Source organism: Chrysoperla carnea, chromosome 5, assembly GCF_905475395.1.
Source record: "Chrysoperla carnea chromosome 5, inChrCarn1.1, whole genome shotgun sequence".
Lineage (NCBI taxonomy): Eukaryota > Metazoa > Arthropoda > Insecta > Neuroptera > Chrysopidae > Chrysoperla > Chrysoperla carnea.
Genome location: NC_058341.1, coordinates 26,566,379 through 26,579,265, shown reverse-complemented (window position 1 = coordinate 26,579,265; position 12,887 = coordinate 26,566,379). Strand labels below are relative to the sequence as shown.

The window sequence follows — 12,887 nt, the reverse complement described above, 5'->3', positions numbered from 1 at the left end:
CCTCTAACAGGTTTATTGTACAAATGCGAAAATTAACTGTGTTGTTTTTGTTGTTGTTGTTGTTGTTGAAAATTATATTTATATATGAATTAAGTTTGGAGGATTAAACAAAAAGATTAAAGTATAAAAATTATTATTTTGAAAATTTTTAATCTTTAAAACAAGTTGAAGAGATTATACAAAAATAAATTTCAATTAAACAAGATTTATTCTAAAATAATTTGTTAACCGTTTCATTACCAAAAATATGTTAATCGATGAATTCATATGGACAGAATTTTATCTGAGGATTTAGAAGACTTCTTCTTCTGTGTTTACAGATATATCAGAAATTATTGTTAAAGACAAATTATAGTTAAGTCTAAGGATTCCGAATTGTCATTCTAATAATAGTTTTATAAACTCCAACAACAGCACTTCTAAAATGGGTTGTATAAAACAAACGAGATGAATGTTAAGCCTGAATTATAGAAAATACTCTTGTTTATGAAACAGAAAAATTTTTTGGTATACATTGACTTGTTATATGTCAATCCTATATATTAATCCTTTAGCCTGTTTCTTTTTTATTATTCCTTTTTCAAATTCCATGACTTACCTCTCATTTAAAAGCTTATGGTGTTGGATAATGACAAAAACTAGACCCACAGTCTTAAAGTGTACCGCACCGATTTTATGAGCACCAATTTTATTTTTAAGACATAATTTTTTCAGTATGTAATTTGTATATCATATTTGTAATAAAATTGTCTATATATAATTAAAACAAAGTAAATTCACCACTTAAAAATTATTCTTCTAGTCTGTCTTTGTTTTCAATACTTCATAAATTATGAATAACCAACCGAACCCTTTTCATCAATAACGTAAGCATGTATAGAACTTTGTTCCGATCTAAATGAACCATAAGAACAATAATAATTAATGATGACATGATGATATTTTTAACATTTTCAAAATCGGGAAGCTCTATAGTCTATACAGAAGGTTTATAAAGTTCATTACAGTAAATTTAATAAAAGCTTCATTTAGTAGAGGTACTATAATACAATGGGGGAGAGTGTAGTTCTAGGGATATAAGTTTATATTTATTATTGTTTTTAAAGTCGTTTGTAAATTATAACAATAAAATTACTCTCGGAGTGAAAGAGTTTTATTATATCTACTTGTATCACTTGTTTTGATTTTAGATCGAATGTTCATATCAGCGCTTCCATCTTTGCCTACACGTGTTAGTCAGTGTGTTAACAATAACTGAATCTAATAAGCCTTTTAAATAAAGAATTTTTCAAAATAGATCCTAAATTGGCGTAGAAATTGGTAAATATACAAAAAAATCAGCTCACAGATGAAAATTTGGTGGGTGTATAATCAAGTTTTTTTTTTTTTGTTGCATTTCTTGTGGTCTCTCTCACCAGCAAACAAATCAGAACGTGTGAACATAGGAACATATTTCCAAAAATTATCGAATTCGGACTACTATGTGTTATTCATACTTTACTTAAAACCCAACGTACATTGATAATCATTCTTTCTGTGTCTTGCCTTCTAGTAAGTAACCTTTATCACCTTACACGAGATGACAAACACCTGTACAGAAAGTATACAGGGATATAAGGTAAATTTTTTCCAGGGTACTACACATTACTACCGTATACTGTACTGTGATATATCGTCCATATAAATAACATAAATAACTAGATTAACTTCTCATTACTGGTATGATAACGTTGCAAGATCTATATCATGATCATAATAATAATGATAATAATCAAAAACAAAATTAAATTGTAAATTTTAAATGATTTAATCATAACTTGATTATTCACAATGCTTTATTGTCATTAATAAATATTTATTGCTTGAAAATAATAATATCCACTGGCTCAATTATATTATTAATTTGATTCATCATATCATTTGTAAAAGAGCATGTGTTCCCTCAAAAACAAAATGTATCTCATATTTAATAAACAAACGAATTTGAGAATGTGAAAATTAGTTTTTTTCCACATTTCTGTTTAAACCAAGGGTTCATAATGAAGCTTTTTTTCTTGATCCTTTTTTTTTGCCTTTTAAGTATATTTAAACGTGCCTCTAACGCAAAATTTATGAAAATCTAGTTAAAATTTTTAAGAGATTTTTATAAAATAGTTTTTTATTACACTCTCTTTGATATAGAAATATCCAATTGAAAAGGATAACCTTTATGGTTCATCATTTTTTCATCCAACTTTGAACGATAAAATAATAATAAAAAGCCCTATGACCTAGGAATTTTTTGTGATTTGGAGAAACTTTGTTAATCAAAAAATGTATTTATAAAGTTTTATTGAAATCCCTAGTAGTATTCAATCCTTGCATATCTCCTTTAGTGCTTTAATATTTCATGATAATAGTGGAAGCTTAACGTTCGTCCGTATTTGGTACAAGACACAAACATATCTGTATTATATACTAAAATTTAAATTGATTGCATAGTTAACCAGCCAAGAAATGAGCTTAACATTAAATTGACATACAAAGTGTGAAAGTACTATCACCATTGCTATTACACTCATGGACACTCACCATTACTATTTCAAAGTTCTAGTAACTACTTAACTAGTTACAGTCAACATCCTCTTAGAATCACTCACTCACTACACCATCAAGTTGATAAAGTTGTTACGTATGAAATATTGCACTAATATTACAGTAGCATCCATCTATCGTAAGCTACATGGAATGCCTAATCCACATAAGTACTTCTAGCAGATAATATGATTATATAACCTGAAACCAGTGTTCATTTTGTCTACTCGAACCGGGAGACCAAGTTCCGATATAGGAGATTGATCTTATTTCTAAGTATTGGTTATCCTATTATATAATTTCTCTGAACATAAACAGATAACTGTGTTACGCTTTCATTCTTTTGTACAGTACAAATTTCTTACTCAATGTAAAGGGCAATAATTTTGCAATAATAAGTGAAATTGAGATAGAAAACATTTTCTTGATATTGGAAAATTAAAAATTCAGTTTCATCATCTGTGATGGCATGTCTTTATTTCGGCTTCCTCTGTGTTTTTATGTACTAATACAGTAGATGTCAGCTAAATTTACTTGCGTATTAAAGCAAAAAATGCAATTTAATTGGTTTGAGTCAAAAGTTTGTTTAATTGGTTTGAGTCACTAAGCACTTCCTCCGTGTATTAGACTTGCCATATGCCTAGTGATAGATAATATGCACATTGATAGTTTATTGTAAAAAAGGGGCGTATATTCCCAATTACACATGATAGTGAAGCTAAAAATTCGAAAGAAATGAGTACTTTTATCAACCGAGTGCCTACGTGGAGGACAAATATGGTTAGTTACATGAAAATTCGTCAAACACACGTTTTTTTTTTCATTACGCATGCGGAATTAGTTCTCTTTCCACACTATTTCCACACTATGACTTATTATTGATTTACCAATAATAGTAATATTTTCTTTACTCATACAAGCTAAATATTAATTTTCCATCCTATTTTTTGTTTGAAACTGTTTTCTGTGCTAATTACCCATTGAGTTCGCCAAATTATCCATTGATGCTGTCAAATTACCATTGACATTCGTCTAGTAAGTTTAGCGCACTAGTGGGTAATATTTGTGTAGATATTTCGCTAAAACAATGTAAAAAATAATACTAATTTTGCGTAAGTGAAGAAAATATTTTTAACCCCCGGACTAAAAAAAAAGGGGGGTTATAATTTTGACCGCTATGTGTGTATCTGTCTGTCTGTCTGTGCTATCTGTCTGTTTTAAGAGCAATTTTAGGCTTGCGTACCTGAAAAAATTGGCGAAGATCTTCAAAATGCTTTAAACGTGAAACGTGAAAAACGTGATTTAATGGAGGATATTCTTATATATGATTCAAATGCGAGCTTAGGTTTCCGTAATCGGAAAATTTGTAGGGGGTTTTTTAAATTTTGTAAATTTCACTTGTTTAACGTGAGATTGAGCAGATTGTTAATCCTCAATATGTCAGTGTATATATATGTTATGTCTTCTCCCGTAATAACATGTTGGCCTCTATAGGTTGAGTTTACTATAATTGGCATATTGATAAATAGAAATTATTCAACGATAATATTATTTAGTGAAATAACGTGTTTGAAATTATAGATAATCCAATTGAAATGAAACTACATATAATATATATTTGAACTAATTAATCATCATCTTCTTGGTACTAATTATTAAAATCGTTCAATTGGAAATGCATTACGTTCGAAATATTCTTGTGTAACAGGCACAAATTTCATTCTAACACTTGTATATAATAAGATTTTATGCCACAAATACATTTCAACTTGAGAAAATTACAAAATCTTTATTTCAATGAAGTTGGCACGACCAACTTATACATTATCGATTCGAATTTATCAGAATGTTTAATGTCTGTCTTAAATCTCTTAGTTTTTTTCAATCTTATTTCTTCAAGTAACAATCTGAATGTGATGACGGACATCGACAACTGCATTTGAACTTGTCGTATCAATAGAATTTTGTCATTTTGTCAGCTATTACTCGTTTTAAACAAAGTTAAACATTTCTCCATGGATTTTTCCTCAACGTGTTTGAAATAATGATTTCACAATCGATTCCTGAATTGGTAAATGATAAATTGATGAATTAAAACTGATTTTTAATTTCATTCATATTAAAGGGCTGTTTGTTCATTTCGAGTAAAGGTTCCTACAAAGCAGACAAATAAAACAACCACGGCGCTTAATTTAAATCATAAAGACGATATTTATAAAAACAACCAAAAACTTATATTGAAACATATTTTTGAAAAGCAAAATAATTTCCTCAGAAACTGAATACAAAAAGAATGAGATACATACTTTTTCACTAATTTTCTGTAGAATCAATGCAGTTTTCATAAAAATATTTGCTACAAAAGTTGTAAATATTTCTAGATAAGATTAGAGCTTCATAAATTATAGTTGTTCTGTATATATGTCCCAGCCAATTAGCTTAATTAGCCGTTCAGTTAACAGCCTAGCTTTTTTTACTAAACAGCACCGTTCAACTAGCGGCCATATATTCAGCCATAGTATCTATGAACTGGCTGGCGGATGCAAAGACAATTCGTACAATAATGGGTGGCCATATGTAAGTTTTTATTGTTATTTGATAATCATGAGATCAAATAGCACACAACTCAATAACAAAGTACACATGTAAGAAATTAAGATATTATTTTTTAACGCAATTTAAACTTCCATGACATTTGGTTCCGCAAAGATGGATAACATTTGAATAGAAAATAAAAAAATTAAATCATTAATTTTTCAACCGGTTTTATTTAATATAGTACCTATGTCGTAAATCTCGATTCAATTAAAGTGCAAAGTACAGTAGTATTCACATCATCTTTACAATACTCGTTCATACTCGTTTGTACATAGGTAAAGTTACCTATTAAATTGATTATAATATAGTATAGTTAACGATATTATAAATTTCTAATTAATTTTAATACTAATTGAATATCTCATTACATTTCATTTTAAATCAAATCATATAATATATATCATCTACACGTTGACTGGAATCTTTCTATAACTAAACTCAAGTCAATGTATACCTACAAAGTGAAGCAAAAGTATTACCCAATTTTAAAAGGAGTATAAATCATTTATTCAGTGTTGCTAAGAATGGCTAATTGCATTTTAAAACCTTGCAGTTGCAAAATAAAAAAAACGTATCTACTTTTTTTTCGTAGGCTTTGGACTTGAATGGAATTAGGAAACAAGAGAAAACAAACAATTGACTGAGTTAATTGTCGAAATACCATGTATGGACAGTGTTGATTACTCTGTCTGATACTATAACTGATATAACCATAACATACATACTATACAATTTTGTGCTCTCACGGGTAAACAGTGTTGTTTACGAAAAAATGTTGTTTAATATTTTATAAGGAACATTTTTTACATTTCAATTTTTGTTCTATCTCTAACGGTTTACAAGATAGGTCCTACGGAGCAAAGACCCAAATGACCTTATGACCCCTTAGAAAAATTCGAAAAAATCGTAAAAAATTATTTGTTTCGAAATTTGAGGAAACTCAGTTTATAAGGTAATTTTGACCCAAGAAATTCAAAAATCGAGTTTATTTGGCGATTAGGCCGAGTAATTTTCGTAAAAAACGATATTTCGGATCGATTTCCGGTATTATCTCGAGAATTATTCGCCCAATCGTTAAATGAAACCGATTTTTGTATTTTTTGGGTCAAAATTACCTTATATACAGAGTTTTATCGAAATTGGAGACGATAAATTTGTATCGATTTTTTGCAATTTTTTCAAGGGGTACCCCTTAGAAAAATTCGAAAAAATCGTAAAAAATTATTTTTTTCGGAATTTGAGGAAACTCAGTTTATAAGGTAATTTTGATCCAAGAAATTCAAAAATCGAGTTTATTTGGCGATTGGCCGAGTAATTTTCGAAAAAAACGATATTTCGGATCGATTTCCGGTATTATCTCGAGAATTATTCGCCCAATCGTTAAATGAAACCGATTTTTGTATTTTTTGGGTCAAAATTACCTTATATACAGAGTTTATAAGGTAATTTTGAAAAACGATATTTCGATCGATTTCCGATCGATTTACCTATACCAAAATTTTTTTCGTAGCAATATTTTTAAGCGTTACAAACTTGGGACTAAACTTAATATACTATGTATATTTCATATATACATGGTATAAAAAGACGTGTTTTTTTCAATAACCAGGTTATCAACAAAGAAAAGATTTTGCATGTAGCAGTTTGAGAAAAATGAATGTTTCTACTGTTGAACCTGATCGCTCGGAATTTCTTTTAGGGGCCCGAATCTTTCTTTCGTAAGCTTAAGGATGTATCTTGTATTGTCTTCAAAACATAAAATGATTTTTATTACTAATTAACATTTTTTTTAACTGAATATATGCTGTTCTGGTTGGTTATTGATACAAAGAAGTATCCTTTATAACTTGGTAACTGAAAGGCTTCAGGTTGTGATTAACCTTTTAAAGTACATCTACACCTAAATTTGAATGTTCTTTTTGTGCACCTATAGATGTATAGTTGCTTATACGAAATCGCCACGAACTTCAAGCCAGTTCAGTTGAATTTCTTTTCAAAAAAACTTTTTAAGTCTCTCACCAAAATTCAGTTCAAGGGCCACTATTGATAACCAAATATGTGACCATTCGTTTAATGACTGAAAATTATCTTAGAAATTTTATAGCTACAGATATTCTCAATCTGACCGGTTGGAGCCGGTTGGACCGGTCTTGGAGTATTACCTTTGAAAATGGTATATCTTAGTACATTCTAAAACTGATACTCAGATAATCGATACACTGATTTTCGAGATATATTGTAGCTTAATCCAAGAAAATTGAATGACATTATTATTAACGATTTATCTGATAAAATTAAATATTATTTCTTAAGTTTATTACTAATTTATCGTAATTATTTATACTGATATTCTTTGTTTATTCATTTTATCGTAAATAAGACTTGTCGTTGAACGAAAGATCAAAATATCATAGTTTGTATTATTAATAAGTAGAAGAATTTTTTTTCGCAAAACATGTAGATTTCAAACAACATCAGATGTACTTTTCTTTTCTTCAGGAATTTCGTTCATTGAACTGAATACTTAAACTGAATATCACATTTTAACCTTCAGCATTAACAGATGAGATATTTACTCTTTTATAGTTTCAGAAAAATTCAGGAATCTAAAATTTCCAATAGCCTACGTCGCTTATGAATCCTGCGAAATTTAAATTCAAAACAATATATTATAAGGGGATGCTAAATATAATTTCTATTTAAATTTTTGCAAAAATAAATATTTAATAAAATTAAAAAAATGTAGTAAAATATATTTTCAATTAGATTTGTCAAATAGTATCATATTCTTTCTTTTCAGTTCAGTAAAACACTACCAACTTTATCATTGCTGACTGAAACTACTGACATCAGAACGGATATACCTGTCATACCAACCACAACAATATACACAAATGAAGACAATTTCAAGAAAAATTCATTAGACATTGTTCCATTTACCACAACAACAACGATAGCAGATTGTATAGAATCGACCTCATCTACTGCAACATCGTCATACTATTCAACACCATCATCGACCAGTTGTTCCAGTTCTATGAAAATTAATAGTAACAATGCGGACAATGATGATGCGAATCAAGAATCGTGTTCACTACAATCACAATCAAAACATGCAAAGAATAAAATAACAATTGTAGAGGAAAATGAAAAAAGTTATGATGAACAAATGAATGAATCAGAATATAATAGAACGAATGAAAATTATTATGAAGAGGAATTAGAATTATTGTTGGGTATTAATTGTGTTTTAGAAGATGATTGTAGATGTTTCGAATGTCAGGTAAAATATTTCATTTAAATCAATTCAAAATAGTATTCAATTCGAGAGCCAGATTACCAGTTTAATTTACGTTGTGGACGCTGAAGGTTCACCAATTACAACCCTAAATTGTTGCCACAAAAATTCCATTAAACCAGCTTGAGTCAAATAGTTTTTTATCTAGTTTTTGATCAAGTTTTATCATACGAAACTGTAAAACAAGTTGGTCTTAGAGCCAACAGACATTAGCTTATTTTGACTTTGATTTTTTTTGTTTATTTTGAATTTTTAAGGGGTCCCTTTTGGTTGATAGTGTTTGTACCAAAGATCGGAAGCAAGCTCCTGCATTGTTAAGATTGATTAAAAAACTGTTAAATTTGAAACAAAACACTGTTACTCCCAAAGTTTAAACTTGTTACGACATCTACTCACTTCTTTAGGCTACAGGACGTATAGATTTCCATTCCAAGAAACTTCTAATCACTGAGATTGCAATTGAGCATGTTTTATAAAATCTTTCTCAGAAATAAATTACATAATTTTAAAATCCACTTCAAAAATAATTAGCAATTATAAAATAATATCACAAACAGATTTCATATTTTCACAACTTCAAAGAATTTTCTAATGGATATCAGATTTGTAGCAATACTAACTCCAATCAATTGATACAGATAATAATGAAACTGAACTTAATACATTTTCTTTAATGAATTGATGGCTTTGAGTGTTATCCTTATATACCACTCCCGCCTGCTTTAAAATGATATAATATTTTCTAAGTATTATTTGTATACTTATTCTATCTGATGAAAAATAATTACGTTGATCAAATAATACAGACATTTGAGGCACTTTATTTCCCAAAACTCCGAAAAAAAGAATGAGAGAATTTTTTTGGAAACATATACTATTTGATGAGTAAAATCAAGCTAGTAGAATGTTTCGACCTAGAGCGCGCGAAGAATATAATACCATTTGGAATCCATCTCGTTAGCCATTTATAATATACGAAGTAAGAAGAGTTTTATGGACGTTCTTATGTATAAAACAAAGAGGGAATATATACTGTTTGTGCACGCGATATCGTATATGAATAACTTCAAGTGATGTACAAGTGATGAGACACATATACAACTACTGATCAAATGATATGATTAGACGCGCATCACACAGAGTACATATCTCCTCTTTGTTTTATACATACTAACGTCCATAAAAACTCTTATTACTTCATATATTATTAATTGCTAACGAGTTGGTTGAAAAACTGTATAATTTAAAAAACATCTAACAAAATTTTTCATCAGATAATTTCAACCACAAGTGTAAACTTGCCTTGGCGCTCGTACTACCTTAAATAATCTTTCTTCCACTGCTGGGTATTAATCTCAGTACCTCTTTTATAGAAAGCGCGTGTTTAACCTCTAAGCTAGACATCTCTGGTTCAATATAATGAATATTGCCGTGTTAAGGCAGTTAAGGAAAGCTATTTGCATTATCTGGAAAGTTGAACGTGTATCTCATATAGATCGCACACACGTGAACAGCTTTTTTATTTAACAATAAGATCATTTAAAGAGGTAATTTTTTCCTAACAAAAATATTTTCCTTTCATCATTTTGTTGTTTTTGATAAGAAAAATTTGACCTTATTAAATACCTAGGAGATACTCATTGATGACATTCTTCAATAATTTTATTCCTGTTTTCATACAGAAAGAAAAATTAAATATTTATGATTCTCTTTAATCATTCGTTGAATTTTTTTTTTATAATTATAATACATCATCCTCTTTGTATTAGTCGATTGGAGCCCAATACACTCAGAAATCAAAAAAATTTATAAAAATAAATTTAAATAAAAAAAGAAAAAAAACTTTTAAAAACTTATTCACAAATTTATCAGAAAATGCTTTAATAATAAACAAGTTTACAGGACACTCACTTGATGTTGAAGCCCGAGGGTATATCCCATCACACACACATAGACAAATTTAAACCAAACTCAATTTAAATGACATTGACAAATATACACAGTGTGCTATTTCAAATAAAGTTATTACAACTATAAGTTATAAACAACTGTTAATTGGAAAGTAAAACAATAAATATTGTTTGAAACATACGCGTCGGAAACAAAGTAGATTCCACAGATATTCTCATCAAATTCTGCACAAAAAAGGCACATACCTCTTTTCAAGAGTTCCGTTTAAATTAGCAAAAACAGGAATTTTTTCATTATTTTTAGACTTAAATGATGTGAAATGTTGACCTGAGAAGAAAAAAAACTTGATATAATAAGAACACGGAATTAAGAATTTTTATGGTCGTCGATACTATCCTCCTTCGATCAATAAGGTTGTTGAATAAAAAATAATCATCCATTTTTGAATTTTATTTCACTTTTTATCATAAATAATATTGAACCAATTTTTTCGCCAAAAAAACTTTTTTAAAAGCTATGTATAATTAAATTTAAGTTAATTAAAATGAATAAAATATACAAAAGAATTCACAGATTACAAACGTTAATACGTCACGCGATGTTTTGCGAAAATTTTTTCTTCGATCGTTTCTTTTCTCTATTGAAAAGTTTTCTAAAACAGCGTGTAACTTTCAAACTATTTAGATACAACGATAGTAACAATTTTTCGGGAACGGAACCCTAAACTTGCACTTGAATCATATGTGAGAACACTCCATTGAATTACCATTTTCCGTAAAGTCTTTGAAGATGAGCAGATTTTGAAGTTCATCGCCAATTATTTAGATTTTTCGGGTGCAGAACCCTAAACTCGCACAACATAGCTAAGAACACTCTCTATTAAATTATCTTTCAAAAGAAATCAAAAAAATCCCAATCGGTTCATCCGTTTGGCACTAAGATGCCACAGACAGACAGACAGACAGACACACACACACACACACACACACACACACACACAGCGGTCAAACTTATAACACCTCTTTTTTTTTGGTCAGGAGTTAAAAATAAAAAATAAGACCACTTTGTTAAAAAACTTGTTTGATACAATTGTTCCATTTTTATCAACAAAATAATTTTGTTCAAGAACATTAATATATCTATCGTATTTTTTTTTTATTTTGAATATTTTAGATTTTAGAATCGTATAATAATAAGAGACAAAGAAAATATTCATCTTATAGCTCTTTTTTAGTCTCCAAAAGCTCTCATGCAATATTCACACATAGGAAAAGTTCATTAGAGAGTTTTTATTTTATATTTCCAAGCATTGAATGATTCAGTTCCATAAATGAATCTCTAAACTTTTTTTGTAGTTATATAAAAAAGAAAATAGAAAAAAAACAGTAACTGTACCTTACGATTGGCGTTTACGGACTCAAGGCTCTGTTTCAATTCGTTGTCATTACATTATAGTATTGAAGCAAACCTCTTTCCATTATCAAAGTATTAGCTGTGTGCCTTAAAATGGAACACTTTATAAATATTTACAACCTACACAAGTTGAGAATATTAAAGTTGATTGTGAAAAGTATATGAAAACCCACCATCAAAAGAACATTAACATAAAATTATGGACATCATATTTTTTTGTATCTTATTATATAATATTGGGGTTGAAAAAATGGACGACATTATTCAAATTTTTACAGTCGATTAGTGGCCCTATTCATTCAATTTACAAACAATGGTTTCCAACAAAAGAATATCAAATAATTTTGTTTCAATTTGATTTTTTCAAAGAAACTGGCTCATCCGTTTGAAACTAAAATTATAAAAACAGCAAACAAACATAGATAGAAGATTCGAACTTATAACACTCGCCTTTTTCCTACGTGGTCGACGAATAAAAAACTTAAAAAACATATTGTTTATAAAATTGTAAATTAATCTTATATGAATTTTTTTTCAGAGCACCTACTTCGATTACACCGAAGACGATGATTTCGAGGAAAGTTTAGAAAGTATAAAAAATCCGAACAATTCACCGCCAACAAATACTGGATCATGTCGAAGGCATCATACAAACCATGCTACGAATATGTATTGTTGTATACAATAACATCTTTATTGATAATTTGAAATAAATATTGAATTAAATAATTTTTCAATAAATAATATATAAAAATTATAAATATATAAATTTCAATTGTCTTATTAAATGTCGAGCATTTTTCCTGAAATGCACAATACTTACGTAAACACACATTTTTCACGTCATCACTGTATAAATGATTCAAAATTATATTGCAAGTTTACTATTCACCAAAAAATTTGTATGTTGTAAATTTAAGAAAAAAAAAAAAAGAAGAAAAAAGATATTTCAAACATCTTGTAACATGTGAAATAAATATTATAAAAAAAAAAATCATTTTATTATTAATTTTTAATTAAATTAATGTCTGTCTGTCCGTCCATTTTAAAATGTGATTAAAAAAATTAAAGGTAAAAAAAATTATTCTCGACT

At 28.6% G+C, this 12,887-nt stretch overlaps 1 protein-coding gene across 1 annotated transcript in view; it reads left to right on the top strand.

Annotated features, from left to right (window-relative positions):
- Positions 1–12,482, top strand: part of LOC123301083 — a 37,792-nt gene extending 25,310 nt beyond the window's left edge. The window contains exons 4-5 of the mRNA XM_044883813.1: positions 7,973–8,455; positions 12,333–12,482. Coding sequence (XP_044739748.1) covers positions 7,973–8,455; positions 12,333–12,482 — 633 coding nt within the window. The remainder of the gene's footprint in view (positions 1–7,972; positions 8,456–12,332) is intronic.
- The last annotated feature ends 405 nt before the right edge of the window (positions 12,483–12,887 follow it).